The sequence below is a fragment of the Haemaphysalis longicornis genome, unplaced genomic scaffold (genome assembly GCF_048455015.1).
Source record: "Haemaphysalis longicornis isolate Haplotype H1 unplaced genomic scaffold, Haemaphysalis longicornis Haplotype H1 scaffold_12, whole genome shotgun sequence".
Taxonomy (NCBI): domain Eukaryota; kingdom Metazoa; phylum Arthropoda; class Arachnida; order Ixodida; family Ixodidae; genus Haemaphysalis; species Haemaphysalis longicornis.
This window is the reverse complement of record NW_027526225.1, coordinates 91,322,249-91,344,057: the sequence shown is the minus strand read 5'-3', so window position 1 is coordinate 91,344,057 and position 21,809 is coordinate 91,322,249. Positions and strand designations below refer to the sequence as shown.

At 48.4% G+C, this 21,809-nt stretch overlaps 1 protein-coding gene across 1 annotated transcript; it reads right to left on the bottom strand.

Moving 5' to 3' along the window:
- Window positions 1-304: 304 nt before the first annotated feature.
- On the bottom strand, window positions 305-21,369 carry Fzr (fizzy and cell division cycle 20 related). The gene is made up of 8 exons (XM_077693785.1): window positions 20,793-21,369; window positions 17,675-17,884; window positions 11,956-12,144; window positions 11,447-11,569; window positions 10,371-10,520; window positions 5,697-5,825; window positions 5,259-5,531; window positions 305-3,648 (listed from the first exon to the last, which is right to left on the bottom strand). The coding sequence occupies exons 1-8, from the start codon at window positions 20,856-20,858 to the stop codon at window positions 3,370-3,372; spliced, it is 1,419 nt and encodes a 472-aa protein (XP_077549911.1). The 5' UTR covers window positions 20,859-21,369; the 3' UTR covers window positions 305-3,369.
- Window positions 21,370-21,809: the final 440 nt, after the last annotated feature.

The following is a 21,809-nucleotide window of genomic DNA, read 5'->3' as shown; positions in this document are numbered from 1 at the left end:
TGGATTTTAATCATAGATGTCCTTAGAGATGTCCTTACAGTGAATCTTTTAGGTGGTTGTGTGTTTTGTGTATGGCCACAACTCTGGCACGACGCATTTCTTTAGGCATTTCAGAGACAATCCTGATTGACTCTCAATATTTGTTTCACATACACGCCTGCAGGTTGCAGTGCATAGAAAGCAAGATGGCAGCATTCGCAGCAACACGCGTCCAACGCTTTGCTCATAGAGAGAAACCAGCATGCATCTTACAACATCTATCTCAAGCCAAAAATTTCTTTCCAGGAGATATTCCAGATGCATCTCCAGAACAAAAAGCCAGATTAGTTTATTAACAAATTGTCATCCATCCTTCAACATCAGCAGTTTCATAAAAGGCGCATCATACACGATGAATGCAAACAAGACGTTATGTTCCGCTAAAGTAAACCAAAGAGCGCACCGAGAAAAATGCAGGAAGCATGGCGTACAGCAATATGCCAGTAACTCCCGCAAACCGCTTAACGGAAATGACAAGCTTTTGAGTGCTCCTACTCAAATACGCCAGCCATTTCTGCTAAGTTCATTTTTTTTTTTACACAATAGCTGTAGAGATTGAGTAGCAAAGGGCGTAACGGAATCTTAACCCTAACCACACATAAATGCAGCAACACAATGGCAAACTATTTTCTTCACCCACAAACACTAAAGTGTATGAGAAATGTCAATCTTCATTTAGCAACACTTCCATCTTTTTTCACCCCCACCTTGTGAAGCAACATATACTTCATAACACGAGACATGCTTGCACTATTTTCTTCACCCACAAACACTAAAGTGTATGAGAAATGTCAATCTTCATTCAGCAACACTTCCATTTTTTTTCACCACCACCTTGTGAAGCAACATATACTTCATAATACGAAACATGCTTGCACGTTAGTGTTGGGAAGCTATTTGCACTATCATAACTCAAGTCAAGCAATCTGCACGCGTCTACATTATGTCACAGGACCCACAAAACAAGAAACCCTGCATTAAAAAAAACTTTACAGAGTGAGAACAGGTCTCACTGGAAAACAGAATGCCGTCACTGTGATTGCAACCACGTCTTACAAAGTAGCATTTTTTTGTTGTTGTTGTTGGCAGTGTAGTTTTCTCACACAATTTTTTTTTTTTTTCTCTCTTTTGTGGTGGGTTGTTCATTAACGGCTTGGCCGCAAAACAAGCTGCATCGATACTTATCCGATCCGAATACAGTAGTGAGTCCAGGGGATGTTTTTGAATTAAACTTGCAAGCCGAATTAGAGTGTTGATTGAAGATGAAACATACTGATGGTAGAGCAAAGCTTTGGCCCCAGAGAAGGCAAAGCATTTCAATAACAGAGCAAAGTTTTGGCCCTAGAGCACTCTTACTCATCCAGTTGTACTCGCTTGCGATACCTTGAACAAAGCCCAGGGCTAAGTTATGGTACAGGCATACGGATGAACACAAAGTCAACAATGCCTCAAAATACAAAATCTTAGATTTTTTAACAATTTTCTTCTTTCCTACTTCTTGTAGGTGGAGGCTACCTTTACCAAAGGCCTTGAAAAACAAAAATAAAAACCATGTTTAGTGCACATCATCTAAATCGGAGTCAGCGGCTTCCCAGGCCTGTGAATTACACAAGGCCTCTGTTTAAAAACAAAATGTAATTTCTGCGGGCAAAATTCGACTTGGACAAAATTCTAAACAAAATCAGCCACCATGCTGAATTTGATCAAAGCCTCGCCTTGCATAACTGTTGCAGGCTGAAATAAAAAAATCCCCAAATTGGGCACCCAGACAGCTGCCAAAATTCGCAAGCTAAGATTCCCGCTACAAGGAACGACAAAAAAGGCCACACAGACTCTGGGCGCGGCCTCAACCACCTGTAAAACTGATTCACAGCAATCCTACTCATGAAAGCTGTATGTTATTTCCACACATGGTGTTGCAACACTACTATCAACACAACGAAAATCAATTCCGCCCTAACCACACGCTCGTTCGCTCTCAAATTCTGCACGATACTCGCATTTCATGGCCTGTTGTGTGTAACACTAAGGTCAAAGGTAACACTTCAGTTGTTGTTTCGAAATAAAATTATAATAACTTTCACTATGTAGCAATGGGCGAGGGGTGGCAGCTTTCGCAGCAGCCATCTTCACACCCCTCCCGCCCTTCCTCCCTCCTCCTCGAAAGAGTGGGGCCCTCTATTAAAACCAAATGACATGAAATGCTTGGCACCAGTCCACAGAAGGGCTACGTGCACAAAGCCAGTAGGTGGCACTGCGGACTGAAACGTTGGCAGCCGTGGCAAAGTCTACTGTTGCCATGGCTGTTTCCAAGAGTGCCAATTAATTTGTTTAATTTAAAAATGGCCAGTCCATCTTGGTGTCACACAAAAGAGGCCATAAAATTTGAGCTCCGTGCAAATTAAAGCGCTACTGAGCGAGTGGTTCACAGACAGAATAAACCCTTAAGCTATTCACAATAGCGTCGCAACACCCTGCACACTAAAAAAAAGTAAAAACAGAAGGTAAAAAAGGTAAAAAAAAAGAACAGAAAAAGAACAGAAAAAAAAAAACAGAAGGTAAAAAAACAACTAACAGATTGCAGCATTTCTTTTCCCCATCCAGACAACCGTCTGCTGCAAGTTACAAAACTTGCAACTTGCATTATCATTTGACTAGACCTACCGATCAGCTCCTCAACCAATAGATTGTCAGTGAAACTTTCTCCCCACGCCATGGGGCCTCCGCTAAGCCTGTCACGTTGCACCACCCACTCACCGGCTTCAGACAAGCCACTCAGCTCATCTGAAGCTGGCCCGAGTGAGAGCAGATATTTCGGAGTTCATGAAAACCCGCCTCTCCCTCGCACTAGGAACACCTCAGGGTGTTCCTTTGTCTAGCTGCTGTTCGGTGCGAGGGAAAAAGGCAGGTTCTCATGAGCCCCATCGCCTACGCAACGGATGCGGAGTAGATTAAAAAAAAAAAACGGCTCAAGGTTTCCCACAGAAGTGCCTGCATCCAAACAGGCACATTTTAAATATGCATTACACGCTTTAGAAGCATTAAAGACTTCAACCCACAGCCCATTCCAGGAACAGTCAGTGCAACTAGGCAACTGAACGTCGCAAAAAACCCAGCCTTTGGTGAACAGCAGCAGCAAAGTTTGCAGCAGACGACGCCACATCTGCAGTAGTGAGCGTGCTGGATTTGGCAATCAGACGATGTCGCTCCTACAGCAGACGACGGCTTGTCATTCGTGGACTCAATGTGGTCGCAAATGCTTCTTCCTCGCACGCAGGGTCTTTACGCATGCAGGCGGTCTCTGAGACATTTACACACACACACGGCCACTCAGCGTATGCTTCCGATGAGGCTGAGTGCCGAGCGCGCTTCGCGCTGCGACCGGGCCTTGCTGAAGACGTTCCAGAAGCGGAGGGTCTCGTCCCCGGCGCCGGTGACCACGCTCTCGCCGTCGGGCGAGACGGCCAGGTAGAGCACGCGGTACGAGTGCCCCGTCAGCTTGGCCACTTGCGCCAGCGACGGGTACTTCCACACCAGGATCTGGTTCTGGGAGTAGCCGTGCGTGCTCACCAGCTCCGAGGCGTGCTTGGACCAGGCCAGGTTGCACACCTGCCAGAAACCATGTCGTAAGGGAAGGAGGGGACAGCTTCGAAACTAACTTCAACCAGTACAAGTTTACTTCGTTCAGCTGAAGGGCACACAGCGCTATGTCCCATCATTTGTGTGGATTTGCTTCAGCCTCTGATGCACTGTAGCAGAATGTTTTGGCTTTCTTATGTGCTCCAGACCTTTGCTGCCTTGACCACTCTCAATTCCAACCCTTTCCGAGAACAAACCAGTCAATCAACAAGAAGGTGTTAGCAGTCTACATGCGACTGACCCCATAGACCCAACAGCTTAACACAGCAATAAGACCCATTTGTTTTTCCCCTTTTTCTCCTCTGCAGATCCACTGTGTCCTTCAAAAGGACCCTGCAGCATTTACTATCAACTACTCGGAACGTATTCTGGGGTAAAGTCTATTGTCCCAGCAATCTCCGGTTGCAAGAATTGTGAAAATCCGTTCATCAATATCACCGAAACTACACGCAATGAGAAATCGCGCATAATTGTTCCCTCTCAACTCGACTGCGGACAACGCGGCGAAAGCAGTGCGCTCTCTTTCAGAGAACGGGGCGGCTCGCGGCGTTCTCTTCGGCGGCCTTCCACATATCACAGGCCAGGCAGTTGTCTCCTTTTCTCCGCAATGTGGAAAGGTCTATTTCCGGTCTGCAGCCACAAAAAAGAAGGCATGGCTGCCTGCTTGCAAGCGCGCACTCAGGCTGGTAGGGCGTTTTCGAAGCAGTAAATGTTTCTTGTCAAGTGGTCTTGTCGATAATAGGGAAGTATTGAGTAAATCACTAAAACTCTGCGCACGCAAAACACAAAAGAAACGTCAAAACTGTGCATACAGGTTCAGCCATAGAAGAGGTGAGTACACAGGAAATTCATCACAGGAAATGCGAGAAATGAGCAGCGTAGTTGACGAGCGACAACCAATTGGACAGCCATGGCCGCAATGACGTCGTTTAGGCCATGCCAGGTGTGCATAATGAGGAACACTGAAGACAGCGCGGTTGGCTTTTCCGCATCTTTCAACGCGGTTTGAACGCTCACCGCTTCCCGTGCACGTGTAATATTTGGCTCAGGTATTCCTGGCAGTGTAATCTAAATGATACGCAAGTTTATTTGCCATGCTCAAAGAGTGTCACAGGGTCCCTCTAACCGTGGGCAGCAGTTTCCCCGGGGGTCACCATGCACAGAAGGTCACTGAAAACTGCTGTCTAGTGTGCACTGTGCTGTTCTTGTACAGACCTAAAGGAGGTACTTGAAAATGAGCAGCCTGGCACCAAGCAGGCAGCAACAGGTATAACGAAAATTTAAGTGAACACCTCACAGAGAAACTTTCGTATCACTCGCTGATTGGTTTATTAACTGAAATTATTGCACGTGATGCACATCTGCCTTGGCCAATCCCCCCAAGTGAATATGTGGTTGTGCCGAGTGAGAAGCTAGTTTTCAGCCCAGTGTCCATGCCACTAACAGCTAATGCTGTAAAAAAGGACACAGCGGGCCCAAAATGCACGTGAGAAGCTAGTTTTCAGCCCAGTGTCCATGCCACTAACAGCTAACGCTGTAAAAAAGGACAGAGTGGGCCCAAGACGCACGCCGCAACCGACCTGCGAGCCTGTGTCGACGCACTGCATGGGCTGTCCCGTGAGGGTATTCCAGAAGCGGATGCAGCGGTCGGCCGTGCCCCCGCCACTGGCCAGCAGGCCGTGCTGGTGCGGGGACCAGGCGATGGCCTTGACGGCCGCCACATGCTCCGTGTAGCTCTGAACGGGGGCGCTGCTGCTCAGGTTCCACACCAGCAGCTTGTTGTCGTTGCCACCCGACGCCAGGTGCTGGCTGTCCGGCGACCACTTCAGGCCGCACACCTCTTGCCGGTGGCCCTGCGGGTGGACGCCGGCCGACAGGGGCCCATTGGTACGCCTATCGGCCAAATTTCGGGGTCTGATCCGAAACAAAGCAAGCAAAGGCCTGTAAACGCTAAGGCGAAAGTACTGAGTGAAAACAGTCTTGCTTGCCGACCGCACAGTCTAGGGAAGCGGACTCGCCTGCAGTCGCCTCTCCGGTGCACCCCCGGTCGGGGTGCGGGCATCCCGTTGCAGGATCAGGCGATCCCGTGAGCCCGATGACAACACGTCTCCATTCCATGCCAGTGCTCCCACCCGAGCAGAGTGGCCCTGTGAGCCGAGAGTGTAACAAACTTTTAATGCCAGGATGAGAATGAAACACCAGTTCTCTAGGCACGCAAAAAACGTGATATCTACTTCGGCACTAACATGGCACAGGTCAACCTCGTAGCCCTTCAAAGGCACTGAAGCACGTTATAAACACCGTGTAACCATTATATCCGGCTGAAGCATGGTTACGTTAAGAACCTGCACCCCTGAATTTTCGTGGCCTTTTTTTAAAAAAGCAAGAACAATTGCATATAGATTTCAGATGCTGCGATGACAAACCTGAAAGTTCAGCAGATGTGGACATATAAATCGGGCTGTGCCCCTACAAACAGAAAGCCGCCTTCAACCGCAAGATATGCAAAGTCAAAAGCTTTGCTAGACCGAGATACTTTCAAACAACACTGCAAACCTCTATAATCATCAATTGTGTAGCTCGTGAGGTGGCATGACTAATGCCTGGACTACACAGCAACTTTCGTTTGACGATTGGGCACTCACTTACAACTGCGCCCTATGTATTTGCAGTGGGGCACTCGATAGACAATTGGTTCAAAGGCCTTTGAAAGGCCCTCTAAACGGCCGTGTGGCACAGGTACAGTCTACGCCGGTTACAACGGACCGTCTTAATCCGGAAAAAAACGTCCGCTGCAGCCGAAGTATGCAGTATCCGACGGGGGTGGGGGGGTTGATTGATTGATTGTAGGGTTTAACGCGCCAACGCAACGCAGGCGATGAGGCGCGCCGTAGTGGAGGGCTCCGGATTAATTTTGACCACCTGGGGATCTTAAACGTGCGCCGAAATCTCGTACACACGGGCGTTTTTGCTTTTCGCCTCCATCAGAAAAGCGGCCGCCGCGGCCGGGAATCGAACCCGCGACCTCGTGCTCAGCAGCGCAACGCCTTAGCCACTGAGCCACCGTGGCGGGTCTGGGGGTGGGGGGGGTGGGGTGGTATGAGCCCTAAAGTGGACCATACTTTGACCGATATTGCATATACATAGTACATACACTTTGTTCTTTCTACACGCCTGCAGCACCTCTGCACAGTGTTCGCGCATGCGCAAAGAATCGCATAAACACCGTTTCCAAAGCTTAGCACCGGCACTAGGAAAAGGCCTAGCGCAGGCGGTCAAGCGTGTAAAGACGCATGATAAGCTGAGCAAATAAAGCAAGAGTATAACTAGGCGCAATTATTAACCGGCTATAAAACATCAGCCGTGGCCATCAGAATTAGCTAGGCTTTTTCAAATCCCTTCACGACGAGGCAGGTTTTCCCGAAACTGTTCATCAAACAAATCGGACCACTGCCTGACGTTCCCCTCAAGGCAGCTTCCACATTTTTAACGATTTTAGTCTGGTCATTGAAACAGCTGTTATGAAATAATCTGATGACGGACAGCTGTGAAATCGAAAGTTAGACCAGTTGGACTGCGCATGGTTACCGGCAGATTGCACACAATGGATGGGAACCAACCCCCCACTTGAGGCATTTCTTCCCTTTTTCACCGAACAGAACGGGAACGATGCATGCGTGGGAATGATAAAGACCAAACTCCACTGAACCCGAGTTTTTTATTACATAAAAAAACTGCCGAGGGCAGACTCGCGTGCGAGTGCACCACTTAGAGTATTCGATAGCCGTTTTCAAGTTGCGTTTATCGGCCGCGGCCTTGTTCTTGACAGTAGAACGGACCGTCTGCTTGGACCGGCCTGTAGTTCTGAGGATTTCGGCCTGTTTTTCCCCATGTTCGACAGCGTTAATTACGCTTAATTTATCCGACAGTGAAATCAGCTACCCTGCCTGCCGCTCATGCCGCTGATCGCACCAAAAAAAAAAAAAAGCCACTGGCACTGGCTTGACTTGCCTGCGCCAACGACCCAGCTGCCAGCAATGTAGCCAGCCATAACATATTTCTTGCCAAACTCAACAAAGAAAAAGCATATCGGGTGCCGGCCCCGCGGAAGTCCGCTATAAATATTCAGTCGAAACAACTTTCGCCTAAAATTCAGTCTGTTGTAGCCAACAGTCTGCTCTAGCCGGGTTCGTTATAAGCGGAGTGGACTCCATTTAAAATGCACAGGGACCAGACAAACCAACAGAAATGGCCTGTTGTAACCGAAAGTCCGTTGTTGCCGGATCCGCTGTAACGAGCGTACACTGTACAACACAGGCTACTTCAGTTTATTCTGAGCTTCCAAAATAAACTAGAGGTCCAGACTTCCACAAATAATGAAGTAACAAGATATACGAATGAAACCACAAGACGTGCCCACAAATAAATGTCCGACCATGAGAACACTGCCTACAACAACATTGCGGTACATTTGCGACGACCTACTAAATGTCACTCTTGAAAACAATCACGTTTCCTTTAATTTAAGCTACACTGTTCTCGCATCCCTGAAATGCTGGCAGTCAGTGAAGAATCGCTGTATACAGGAATCTGCAATCAAAAGTCAAGCTAGTGATGGTTAGGGTTGCCGCCTGCCCAGTTTTTGACCGGCTTGACTGGTTTTTCAGACAGCGAGCGGGCTGGTTGCCAGTCCGTACTTAAAACCGGCCATCATTGGCTGGCTTTTGGCCATTTTGCTGCGATTATTATTTTCTTGTGTGTATTATAAGCTCCAATTCAGCCACTACGACTATAATTATGTGTCGGCAAGCTGCTCAAAGGCATGCGAGCAAAGGAAATATGCGGGTGAGCGCTCTCCCAGAGATGGAGCCAAGGGGAGGAACAACACAACAAAATGCCGTCGCCGCAGACAGCAAGTGCTGCCGCTGTTGCCGTTCTCGTTCTTGGTGTATTGCATTCGATTGCTTGTGTATGTACATTTGAATATCAAATACGTCATTTTATATGCAGAGCATACTTTTTAACATTGCTTGGTGGATTCAGGTGCAAAGAAAAGCTTTTGTTGGACAAAGCATGTGCAGTTACCTTTTACTGCAGCACATCCAGTGCACTAATCAAAATCTGTCACTTTCAGTACAAACGTTACGTCGATTTCTCTCTAGGAAAAGTCTACAATAAATGGCATTGTATGCAAAAAAAAAAAGGCTTCTTTTTTCCGACACAAATTGAACCTTCTATATACCACCCCACCCCCCAACTGAAGGGCCCCCTTTTTTTTCTTTTTCAAGGAAAGGTGGAAACCGTAGAGACGTTACCCGCTTATTTGAAGCGTAGCGACTATCAACGATTTCTTTACAGCTGCATCGTGTTTCCATCTCTTTCTTCGCTTTACTTTCTTCCACCTTTGATGTAAAGCACTCCGGCAGGCAGGCTGCCCACAATTTATACGGCCACTTCCCCACAGTTCATGCTCTCCTTCATGCACACCCATTCTACACACGCGCAGTCAAGTACAGAGTTACTTGATATAGGAGTTGCGGAACTCCCCATAGGCCCCATGCATCAAAAAGTGGACCTAAAATTGGTCCACTGTTTCGGATTTTTCAATACAGTGGCGCCATCTACTTGTGACAAAATAAGCTACACAACATCGTTCACCGCTCAACAAGCTGAGCGAAAAACGGTATTTGGGTGCTTACGTAAATTTGTTGCGCCAAAGGAGCCTAACGTGCTCAACCATGCAAGTGTTTCATGCGCATTCGAAGCAAAGAGTAGTAAAAAAATGCGGTCATGTGGTCAGCGAGATGCATTATCGCCTGCAAATTGTAGTCTGCTATGCGACATCTGCGGTCTTTCGGCGGTACAAAGAGTTGAAAATTCACTTTGACGGCTTTACAAAAGCTTGAAAGGATTATTTAGAGCCACTTGATCAGCTACTAGATTAGTTTTGGCATACAGTGTGATGTAGGCCAAGCGACAACTGCAAATTTAGTACTTCGGGTCAGACCTGTGCTGTGCCGGAGTGGCTGCACAAGTGCCAATCGGTCGAGGCAGTTGCGCAGACGCAGAAACAATCGCAACAAAAAACTGCAGTCAAGGAAGCAATGAATAACTTAGGAAAGTACAAAAATAAAGAATTATGCACCTTCAAAACAAAATTTAACATTAAATTGTCAGTTTGAATAATTTGTCAGTTTGAATAATTAGTTGTATTTTTTCAATAGTGCCACCGTACACACGATCCGAAGCGGGGGGGGGGGGGGTGCAGGTGCGGGCCGTTTGTTGAGGCGGAGTTTCACAACTGCCTACATCGAAAAGCTCTGGTCAAGTACAGCTGTCACAGCACACGCATCAGACTAATTCTTGTTCCATTCTGCAAGGGTGCCGGGTTAGCACTGTGGTCAGTAAAGCACTTGCCAGCTTCTCCAGCCACCCGGGTCAAGACCCCACATGCACCCAATTTATTTTATCTTTGCAGTGGCGGCCATTTTGGTCCCATTTGTGTTGACGTCGCCGCCACCGACTATGGTTATGACCACCTTTCGTGACTGGTGAGACCCCAAAGACTTTCGGCATAAAAATCCCGCATCTACCTCGTTCTCCCGGAGCGGCAGCCCATGACAACCCTGCACCTGACCTCCCAGGCAGTGCCAACGCACCGAAATCCCCACTTTGAAGAGGTGGCCCCTTACCTGCAGCAGCGTGGTCTGCTTGGAGGCGGCCACATCCCAGACCTGGACGAGTCCCTTGTGGGTGCCCACCGCCACCAGGTGACCACGCTCGGCCCAGGCCACCGAGGTCACAGAGTCCCCCTCCCCGGACAGGTCGCACAGCCGCGTCACCTAGCAGGCACACAGGGGCGGAGGGGACGGTAAAGAGAGGTCATTCGTGACCCTGACCAGGGGTCAATACAGGCAAACCTTGCTACGACGAAGTAGTATTGAGACAGTAATTTAGTTTGTTGTATCCAATGTTCATTGTAACAGTATAGCTGAAACTCCATTCAAACCAATCAGTAATCTGGTTCTCGCGAAAATCCTTGAACTTTCATCTTTGAACCTACTATGAACAAGGTAACCCTTGTCTTTCCCTTTGTGGCACTTGAAGCTGAATGAACCAGAACACGAGACGGAAAATTACAACAGAGCAAAGTTCACTTGACAAAACAGGCCTGCGTTCCTATTTTTTCGTAAGGATGTGATCTTTGTCTGGTGGCTATTCACAGCACCGAGCAGGATGAAGTTTTCCAGTGTCCATGAACAAAGGAGACTTTTCTGCTTTTGCAGTTTCGGATGACGGGAGTTCTTCCAAATAGCTTCTCAGCTTACTGGTCACATAATTTCTTCGTTCTATCCAATAGTGCGCGCGGCTCCCACAGTTTCACTTTTGTTACAAAAGAAAAAGTGTCACTGAAATGAAGCGTGACCAACCAAAGTTCGTATTTAGCTCGCTACAGCCGATAATTCGCTGTATGAGTGTTTGTTATAACGAGGTTCAACTGTAGCACATCTTTCTACTTTGTGTCTATCCATGCACAAGGAGCAAGCCTGCAACGCCAGTTTTCATTCTGGCCCACACTAACATGAGGGCTAGGCCGCGATTCTACAAGCCGTTCTACTGCTCCTGTTAGAAGGTTATTCACTCTCTGGTTGGAGAGGAAAAAGCCGCAACGGTGATGACAATGCATCATGACGCACATATCCCATTCTACAAGGAAACTTGCACACCTCCCCAGTGCGGCTTTTCAGGCGAACGGGGCCCTCCTCACCTGAGAGGTGCATGCACTCCACAGGTAGACGCAGGCGCCCAGCCCAACGCTCAACACGTTGGTCGACGACCAGTCCACCAGGTTCAGGTAGAAGTCGTCCTGGAGCTCGGGTGCATCCAGCACCTGGGGGGGGGGGGGGGGGCGGGGGGGGGCAGCATGGGCAGTGCATGACATACTCCCTGCACAATGGGTGCTTTTTTTTTTTACACTGGACCTGTTATACACTAGATTCCAGGAGATCGAAGCATGCGTAGGCGCATTTTCCCGATTCATTGCTTTGATGGTTCATAGCATTTTGCACATGACTGTGCACTACATCTTCAAATGGGGCAGTCTCCACGACAAGTGCATGTTTTCTTTGATGTCCATCCATGTGAGAACCCACATCCCGATCCTTCAAACTTCAAATGGGCCATACGCCGACTCTTTAGCAAACGTCTCGCACCTCGCAATCAGCAATCCCCGCACCAATGGCCGACATGGGTGTTTCGAGTGTGAGTGAAGCGCACCTTGAAGGGGATCTTGGAGATCTTGCGTGCCTGCTTGCGGGGCGAGCTGAGCAGCTTGTGGCTCTTGGCACTCACAGGAGACAGGCTGTACGGGGACCAGGGCTCGGACGGACGCCCGGCCCCGTAACGGAACAGGTTGCCCGACGACGGCGACTGGCCCTGCGACACACGGCGCTCCTCTGTCGGCTCCTGCGTATGACAGACTTCCTTCTCAGCTCCGATGAAGGCACGAGCACAGCCCCGAAACACCTGCACTTATATAAGCATCAAAGTGTCAGCAACTGCTTGGAGTTACGGAGTAAGAAAAAAAAATGGCCACGTATCTGCTCTTTTCATTGCAAGTGTCAATGAAAGACGATAGTCGACCGACGCCCTTGCCAAGTAAATGCCTCCCTTTTTTTTTCCAGCTCCCCTCTCATGCTGTTCCTCTCCTGTCTCGCTCCTCCCAAGATAAATATGCCAGAGGTTTGCTCAAGTCAATTTAAATTTACCGCGTTTCACTGCTCCAAGCCGGGTGCTTCGATGCCAGTATTGCTATTGGCGGTGAGATGTTTGAGTGGCGCCCCCTGGATCTGACGTCAGCTTAGGGACCCACTCCGCTGTCGTCTGCTACATTCGCCGCGCTGCTACACCCGCGCCGCGGTCGTCCGGTTCTGACTGGCAGCAGTGCCTTTGCTAGAAATCGCCCACTTTGATGCTTTGGTGCTTTAAAAAGCGTGTTTTCAATCAGATTCTGACGGCTCTGAATAATTTCAAGCTTTGTCCCGCACAATTTTACAACACACGAGGAGAGAGAGAACGACTTTCAGAGAGCATCGCTCAGACGTAACTCGCCCTCGTCCTATCTAGCGTATTTGCGAGTTTCAGCGCTCAGAGCTCCTCGATAAGTAATCAAAATGCGTAGGCTTCCCTTAACTATTTCTCAGATGCTCTTATGAAGACTCAACAGTCTAATGCTACGCATCAAGCAGCGGGTCGCACAGCAGGAAATAAAACGGGTGTTTTCTCTTTCTTTCGTTGTTGTTAGATGAACGTTTTTTTTTTTTTTCTGTGCCCAACGCATTCATTTTCTGCACCGTCCTAAACGGGGATGTTTGCGAGGCTCACAAAGTTCGTGTGAATATTCAATGCAATAAGATCTGTGCTACTGCGCAGATAACGTTGTCCACAGTACTCGAAGGCGGCTTTTGTGCACCTAATTTCTATCGAACCATCGATATCGTAACGAACTCAATCTCAACCCGAAAAGTTATGACATGATTACGGTGTTGAAAACTTGATATACTTGCTAACATAACGCACTAAATAGTATACATGCCAATTTTCAGTATAACACAATTCGAAACCAATGACCAGACAGCTCTTTATTGTTTTCCAACCCCTTCAGTTGCAAAGAACAAGTCCTGGCCTACTCGGGATGACGTTCGGTGAATTGAAGAATGAATCTTACTCTCTCGTCTTGGACTGAGGAGCCTGCCCACTAACCAGCTCGATTTTACTGTTAAAGTTTTCTCCTCCTCCTGGTCCTCCCCCTCTTCAGTGCAGTTTTACTATAATGCCTGTCTGAATATTGGGATGATATGGTTGTGGCAAATGTACCGAAATATCCCTCCAAATATGAAAAAACATAGTCTTACTGTATGTTTGCCATACAGGTTACTCGTTTTGCTCAATAAGCCTGCATACTGGTTAGAAGCCAGGTAGAAAACCAGCACGCGCCTATACACACAGCAGGTTATTTGGAAATCAACCTACATTATTTGTGCCCCATAGTGCATGTCGGCACACTTTCATGCCGTGACAACGTAAAGTGACTTGATACAATAGTTGTTAGGCAAGGTTGCCAAATCTGTTTTACCTTACATGCGATTAGCTGGAATCGTAATGCCTTCTACCAAAGCCGACAGCCCCGAAGGCCTGGAATTTGTTTTGGTCTTCCATTTTCGCTGTTGTCGGTTGTCAGCCTGCGGCTGTTACCTTTGTTCGAAAGACTGCTGAACACAGACGCTGACGCCTAGCTCCGACTCTTCGCGCTCCGCACAGGACCAGCTTCGCAGCAATGCATGGGCGACGCCGGCAATGTTTTTTTCCGGAGCGGTATCAAAAACTATACTTAATATCACGCCTTGAGCTAGTTTACGTTATTTTAAGTCTTTTGTTACGAAAAAAAAGTTGCGCATTCGCGAGATCTGCTGCGGACAAGCACAAAGGGTCTATTCGATTCAGCCTGCACCTCTTGAACCAGTTCACAGTGGTGCAAAGCGGGTTCCGCCATCGGCGGAACCAGCCCTGCACTTTTGTCGTCTGCTTCTGCACCTCCTCGGCAGGGAGTGCAGGCAAAGCCATGAACCCGTCCTGCACCCGTCGGCACCACCGGTGAATCGAACGGCGCGGTTCAGGTGCCGCGAGCTGCACCGCTGAAACGAACGGCGAAGTGCGGCACCGCCTGAACTGGTTCACGCGGTGCAGGTGAAACGAATAGACCCAAAATCTCAACCGCGTGCAAACAAACAGCATAGAGAGCGAGCCCGAGTGAAGCAGACGACAAATGCGAGAATCCCTAAGCCGACGTCACGGAGGCGCGCTCCGCAGCGCCGCCCGTGGTCGCGCTCACCGCCAATATGGCAAAGTCGCGCGTTAACTCTTTCGGGACCGCCCGAAAAAAGTGATGAAAAAGTGAGGTCTCGCTACAAATTTTTTATTACATAAAGCAAAGGCACCATCCTACCTTAGGATATACCAAAATGCAGCTAATTATATGTTCTTTGACATACAATACCAAGTTTTACTTCAACACTGACGAGAGAACCATGAAAAAATCTTAAAGTAAGAACTTTGTAAAAAAACTACAGAAAAAGATAGAAAAAAGCGTAAATATAAAAATATTAAAAAAGAATAAAATTATTTCAGGATATACAAAATCTAACACAATGCTTTGTTTCTTCATCGCGAAAGTTTGATGCGGCTAGGTGTAACCGGTTTTTTGTTTTGTGCGTGATCTCTTTGGCACTAGGGCCATGGCTACGTCGTCGCCCAGGTACACGCCGGGCTTTCGTCTCGGCGAAAACTTGATCCCTTTCTGAGATGGTGGCAGGAGATCACCACCATAGGTAGTTAACACCCTAGCGAACAAATATAAACCAGCCAGAACATATTTCAAGCGCACATACCTACTCCAGAGACAATTGAAACCGAAACCAACACCACCTTTGAGCGCGATTTGATGTTCCAGGCTGATCGACACCTGAATCCTCACTCGAGCTGAAATCCGATCTCTAAAGCCGCATTCCGACTCTTCACTGCCACTCTCATCGTTAAAATCCACAGTAGAAGGCGAAGATATGCGAGACGAGATGAGGTGGATTTCTTATCGCGCTCGCGCGAGTATGACGCCATGTTTGTTTACATTCGAAACCACTGCCCGTCAGAATAAAATATCTGATGCGTTGCCGCCTGGCGATAAAAAAGAAACTTCACAAAAGAGAAAATTATAGTTTTGAAACTATCTCCTAGATGTCGCTAGGTGTTCCATCGAGTAAAAATTTGTATTCTGCAGGCTCGTGAAACCATCGATCATATGTGATCGATGGCCTATGGAGCGGTCCCGAAAGAGTTAATAGAGGCACCCAACTACAATGTTTTATACAACCACGTTGCCCTACTCCACAAGCACTCCAAGCAGAGCGTGGAACTTATCTAGTGGAACCTTTTGTTGCTAATGCCATTTGATTTCTTAAATTCCGCCAGAAGCTATAGTACCATGGGCAAGCGACGGTTTTCTGCAGTTGATGTAGTATTTCCTTTGCTATCACAGAAGCATCCATAAATATTTTAATAAAGGAACACTGCAAATATCACTTGTGTATTGATTTTCTGCCTTATATTTGCGTAATGTCTTGTTCTTGTTCAACAATGTTGACAAGTATGAACATTCACATCGGACTTGGACGTTTTGATTTGGCTGTGGGTATACGAGACTATTGCGCAGCTTATGTTTCGCTTTGGCCAGGCGGCTGAATTGAAACACAGACAGACAGACCAAAATTTCTGCATTTAAGTAGTCCAAGAAAGACTATCATCTTTAAAAGACAGCAAGGGAAGCTTTGCTCCCTGGGGCAGCTCAATAACGTCGCAGGAACTTGATGCAGGTTAAGCCAGCAGCACCTGCTGCGGGAGAAAAAAAAAAGCGCAAATGCCGTGATCAATATCCCGTGGTGGGGCCACAAGATGACTTATCTCCTTCACCGTCGCAGCTGCGAAACTATGTAGTCCGTATCAGTATTTGCTGTGACACGGCCACTGATAATGTCAGTTGGTTCAACACGACCATGACCACAGCGCAGAAGAATGCGCACAACAAGAAAGGGAACATGCACAGTTTTGAGATTGTTAGGTTTCTTGGGGGGACTCGGAAAGCAAAGCAGTGAAAAACAGCAGCTAAAGCACGCTCAACAAAACACGGGTACACATGCCGAACCGTAAAAGATTAGCCGAAGCTCACTGAACAAGCAACACGTTCTTTCAAAGACAAGAAAAAACTGGGGAGAGGTACCCGGAAGGGCAAAATAGAAAGTAACCTCTTATCAAATCTCTAAGTGTTATAAAACAGTTATTCATTTCAAACCCACACATACATTTCCATGCAAGGGCTGCATTAGAAGCGAAAATTTGTGGGGGGGAAGAATTTCAGCTACACAGCCACGTTATTAAGCAATCGGCAGAAAGCTCCAAGTTAGCTCAAACCCAAAAACCAGGTTCCCAGCAGTGCACACAGGGGTTTCTAATTTACATGTTCGCCGGGAAAGGAGATTTGCCAAGGTCTGGTTTCAAGCCAGGAAGTGTGCATACTACAGAGAAAATGTTTTAGCAACAAGCTTGGCCGGTATGTTTGTTCTCAGACGGAAAACAAGCGCTAAATAAAAACACAGGACGAGGAGTGGACGGAACAAGCGCTAACTTTCAACAAAAAGTTTATTGCAGAACCAGCGCTTATAAACACGCCTGGCGAGCATGAAGAGAGGGGAAAAGAAAGGGAAACATCAAAAACGGTGGGCAAAACAAGAAAAACAGTGACGTGCCGCCTACGACAAGAAATCCAATTCAAGTTTCGATAAAGCTACAGACGGCCTGCTTACGCATTGATGCCCCGACCTTACTATCTCTGCCGCTTCCACAATTTCTCTTGTCAGGCCCGAGCGGTGAAAATACAAGACGGTTGTTTGGTCGTACAGAGGGTGACACGGGTTCCCCGAGACACATTTTTTACAGTGGGCAGCCAGCTGGCCGTCGGTGGCAACGCTCCTGACCTTGTTCTTGTGCTGTTCGAGGCGAACGTCTAAGCATCTGCCGGTCTGGCCGATATAGTGTCTGCCACACGACAGAGGAATGTTGCACACGCCCAAACCTTTTCGCTTCTGAAGAATGTTTGTTCTCCCAGCCAGCACAGCGGCACGAAGCACTGTTAATGTGAAACACTGCTTGGCAAATATTTTGATTAACCAACCGCCATCCCATCATACATGCTCATTCATGTCAGAAAATTGAACCCTATCTTCGGCAATCCCAAGATAAAGTTGAAGATATACGAGCACCTTCGAAGCCTGAAGCACTGCCCAGAATATTTGAGTGGGAAGCTTCGCAAACAGTGGGGGAGATATAGAAAGGTCGTCGTCACTGCCCCTCTCATATCCTCTGCGGGCGTGCTCATTGCCAGCCTCACCTTAGCGTCCTCAATGCCGGCTCCCAGCAGCTCGTTCTTGATGAGGCAGGCGTATGCCAGGCTGTCCTTGGAGCCATCGCTGGTGTCCTTGGCCTTGGGCAGCGTGCTGCGCTGAGCATTGTCGGGGATCCGCGCTAGCCCCAGCTGCCAGTTGGCGCCCGCACGGCTCGGGATGAACCGGTCACCCAGCTGGGACCGCGGGGACAGCACCTGCGAGGGGGTTCAACCACCGTGGTACACCCACCGCTGTGCTGGGAGGCTTGACGGCAGCAAGAAAATAGGGGGGGAGGGTTACATCACTAACGGCCAACCACCATGCAGCAAAAAACCGGCAAAAGAACGGACAAACAACATTTGGCGACTGCTTCAAGACAACCGCCGCGTTGTAGAAGCGGCTGTCTGCCGGCGATCTGCCCGAGAAAAGCCAACCTCCTTGAAGCAGCAACTGCTTAAAGGCCAACTGCACTCAAATTTCACCTCGGCCATATTTATTTTTAATGCGTAGTAAGTACCCCAAAATCAGCTGGGACCCAAGTGGTAGCCCCATGAAACGCCTCGTTAATCAGTCAGAAGCGTTTAAAAAAGCTCCGCCGCAGACCACGCTGCACCTGCCGGCGGATCGCGTAAACAGCCATGACGCGCCTGTGACGTTTCAGCCGACGGGAGCTTCTTCCTCTGGCCAGCCACGCAGCTGGAGAACCGGTCGAGCTCTGCTGCGCACGCTTCACCCATGTGCTGCCCCGTGCGCGCGTAGAGCTTGCGCGCAGACATTCCCCCGAGTTGGTGACCGTCCGGCCGCTCGCTGGACGGCTGCAACGTCACTGCAATGGCCGCGTTCTCCTCGGTTTCGGTTTCAAAATCGCCGATTTTTGCAGACCGCTTGCGGTGTCCACGCGCGTATTTCAGCTGTTGTATTTTGCATGGTGCTTTCTTTTTAAGCAGACTATACGGAAATAGGGTTTTTAAGAGGTCGAAATTTTGAGTGCAGTTGGCCTTTAAGGGGCAAACGACACTGCAGGCATTGGAAAAAAAAAAAGGTGGTTGTTTGCTGGGTACCTACCCGAGCTAGATACCGGGCGGCCAGCGTATCCGACGAGCAGCAGACAACCACTCCTGTCAATTTTTGTGAATGTGAAAGAAAAAAATCAGTGCTACCGGTGAAAAAGAAGTGCGAGACAGTATGCCCGTAGCACCGAGCTTAAGCTGATTGATTGATTGATTGTAGGGTTTAACGCGCCGATGCAACGCAGGCGACGAGGCGCGCCGTAGTGGAGGGCTCTGGATTAATTCTGACCAACTGGGGATCTTTACCGTGCACCGAAATCTCAAACACGCAGGTGTTTTTGCTCTTACAGTGCTGAAGTACAAAGCTGTGATTGGCTGGCGCCTCAAGGCACACTTCCAGCTGCTTCCAGCAGTGGCGAACGCCAACCGCAAGATATCCAACTCCTGTAACTGCCGCCGAACAGGCATTGTGCCGACACCAGTGTTTGCACGGCCAATGCTGGAAGTCATTTGTCCCTTCTTCACCGGTTTTCCGCTGCATGAAGGTTGGCCTCAAGTGGCCTCTTCATGGCAAAAAAGTGATTTGCCATAACTGCTGCAGGAAATAGCGCCAGCTGAAGCATTGCACCAGTGGTGCTGAGGCACTCTTTTTTAAAAAGCAAGGCTGCTAGAAAACAACACAGGAGAGAGAGAGAGAGAGAGAGAGAGTACTAGCATGAAAAGAGATGGCTAAGTGCGACATAAGTAACTTCCAATCAATAACTGCTTGTAGTTCTTAACTCTGCTTAAACCAAGTTGTAAGCCTGAGATTTTGACAATGCAAGCTTGTTCCCTTACCAAACAGTCAATATAAGCAATTAAATAAGGCCCCAGTACATAGCAATGTGTTAAAAAAAAAAAAAAAGTGTCTTTATACATCTACACCTAGACATTAGGCGCGCCGCAGTGGAGGGCGGCAGGCTATTTTGAAGCACCTGGGAATATACGTGTGCCTCGACACATGCGAAGCTGTAGTCCCACTCAAGAAGTGGTCTTTCATCAACATCAGCTAGAATTCCACGTTTTCTTTTCTTTGGCAGTCCAAACTACACGAGCAGTTTCAGTGCAATAGGAACTAGTCACGACTATAATATAGTATGTCTCGGGGCTTTTGGCAACTTACCCTCTTGTTTTTCTTTGTCAGTGTTTGCTAACCTTGGTGCCCATCCTGTGATGCTCATCTTCTGAGGCAAAAGCTGGGGACTGATATGGCTATTTGGCTGTACCAGTTGTTTCGGCTTGGTGTTAGGCAAAAGCTGGGGACTGATATGGCTATTTGGCTTTACCAGTTGTTTCGGTTTGGTGTTAATCCTTGTTGCAGGTCAGCGCTGTGCTTTTGTGTTACTTTATCAAACAACAATTTAACCTCAACAGCGTTCTAACAACATGCGAAGCATCGAATTACCGGGCAAAACTATCTTTTCACCAAACTAGTCCAGACAGATTACAGACTCGGCAAAGAAAACATCGGCAGCATGTGCTAGTTTGCTTAAGATGTGCCGATGGGGCTGATACTCGCATCGTGCCGGTTTTATTGCAACGAGGCCGATACATCAGCTATTGACCGAGATATAATAAACAAGCGGCAGCTGCTAGCCGACAACACCGATATTATATGCAACCCCAATTATATCGCTTCTACAAATATTCAGCAAGTCGCAACGGAAGCTTTACAAATAAAAAAAAGGCATCTGGCGACGCTTACGTATCAAGGAGGAGTTGATGGGCGTGCCCGTTCTCCCGGAAGCAAGCAGGATCAACATGCTTGGGCATGTCAGTTTCGCTATTGCCAATCGCTTTGCAGCTACATTCGGCTTGAACGCGCGCTGCTTTCAAAAATTGTTTGAAATGCACTCAGCTTCGGGCCCTCGAGCTCACGGGAACAATCAAGCGTGCATATTAAACTCGACAGCATTTTGGCAGTTCAATCAAAACAATAGCGTTCTGTGCTTTCTAATATTGCCTGAGTAAAACCAGGTGAAGGAGCGCTATTGGCGCGTTACAAACGCACCATAAACAGTCCATCTACCAAAATTAAGCACGTGAGAAGCAGACGCCGTAGGCAGCAACTCACGGGGCTCGAGGGCGACGGACGAGCGTTGCTTTGCTGAAGAAGGCGCCTTTCGTACTCGGGGTCCATAGTTCACGCACGCACAGTCGCCGAGCTGAATACGTTCATAACGCCCCCGGAACAATCGAGGAGGTAAGCGTCCGGGTAGCCGTTACGGTGCACGGCGCTGGTCTGGCAACGGGCGTTTGCTTCCCAGCGCTGAGACGCCACTTAACCGAGCACCGATTACGCAAATCCCCGAACGGAGGGAACTGAGTAATCGCGCAGCTTCAAATCTTCCTCACCACGACTGTTGCTCAACGACGCACAACAAAACAAGGAGCTCAGCAAGGAAGATACAGGCACACGTTGCTGCGCGTTAGCAGTAGGAACGCTGTGCATGTACCGACAGACGCCCTGACGCAGGGTGGCTTTGGCAAGGATTATTCACCAGCATGCGTGGATTGCCCAGGAGGAATAGCTTACAAGAAGCGGGAGTGGCTTCCTTTTAAGTTATTCGCTACCACAGGCAAATGTACACGCACGGAACGACAAACATGGCGGTTGCCTCCATCGCCCTGACCACGATTTTGGCCGCAAGGCGGCGAAGCAGCGCAAGCGATGCTGGAACGATGTCGGTTGGGACCTTGTGATGCGATCGAGCATAAACGTTGCCACTGATCTCTACTGGTTTACATGGCCACGTTCTCATTTCAAAATTTCTTAAAATGCACTCAGCTTCGGGCCGGCGAGCTCACGGGCCCTCGCACTCATGAGCATAGAATCATTGATCTATTCTTTCTTCTGTGGGAAGGTGGTTCCCATCTCAACCCATTTTGAAATCGCACTTCTCGTTTTTTCCTTCCCGTTTCAATAACACACAAAAGCGCTTCCCATCGTAGCAATTTTACGTTTTCCCTGAACAAAAGGTCCGTTTGCAGTTCCATGCCGCTGGCCAACTTTGGGCAGCCGCTGGAACGCGGCTTCGGGAACCTAATTGGTTCTCATCCCCTGAAGTTCAGGCAGTGAAAGAATCCTCCC

Excerpts from the sequence above, each read along its gene's own strand:
- Fzr (XM_077693785.1), bottom strand. The coding sequence starts at position 20,858 with ATGGACCCCGAGTACGAAAGGCGCCTTCTTCAGCAAAGCAACGCTCGT. Across the intron at positions 11,570-11,955 it reads TCTCCAAGATCCCCTTCAAG|GTGCTGGATGCACCCGAGCT; the intron begins GTGCGCTTCACT and ends CCCCCCCCCCAG. Across the intron at positions 10,521-11,446 it reads GGAGTGCATGCACCTCTCAG|GTGACGCGGCTGTGCGACCT; the intron begins GTGAGGAGGGCC and ends TGTGCCTGCTAG.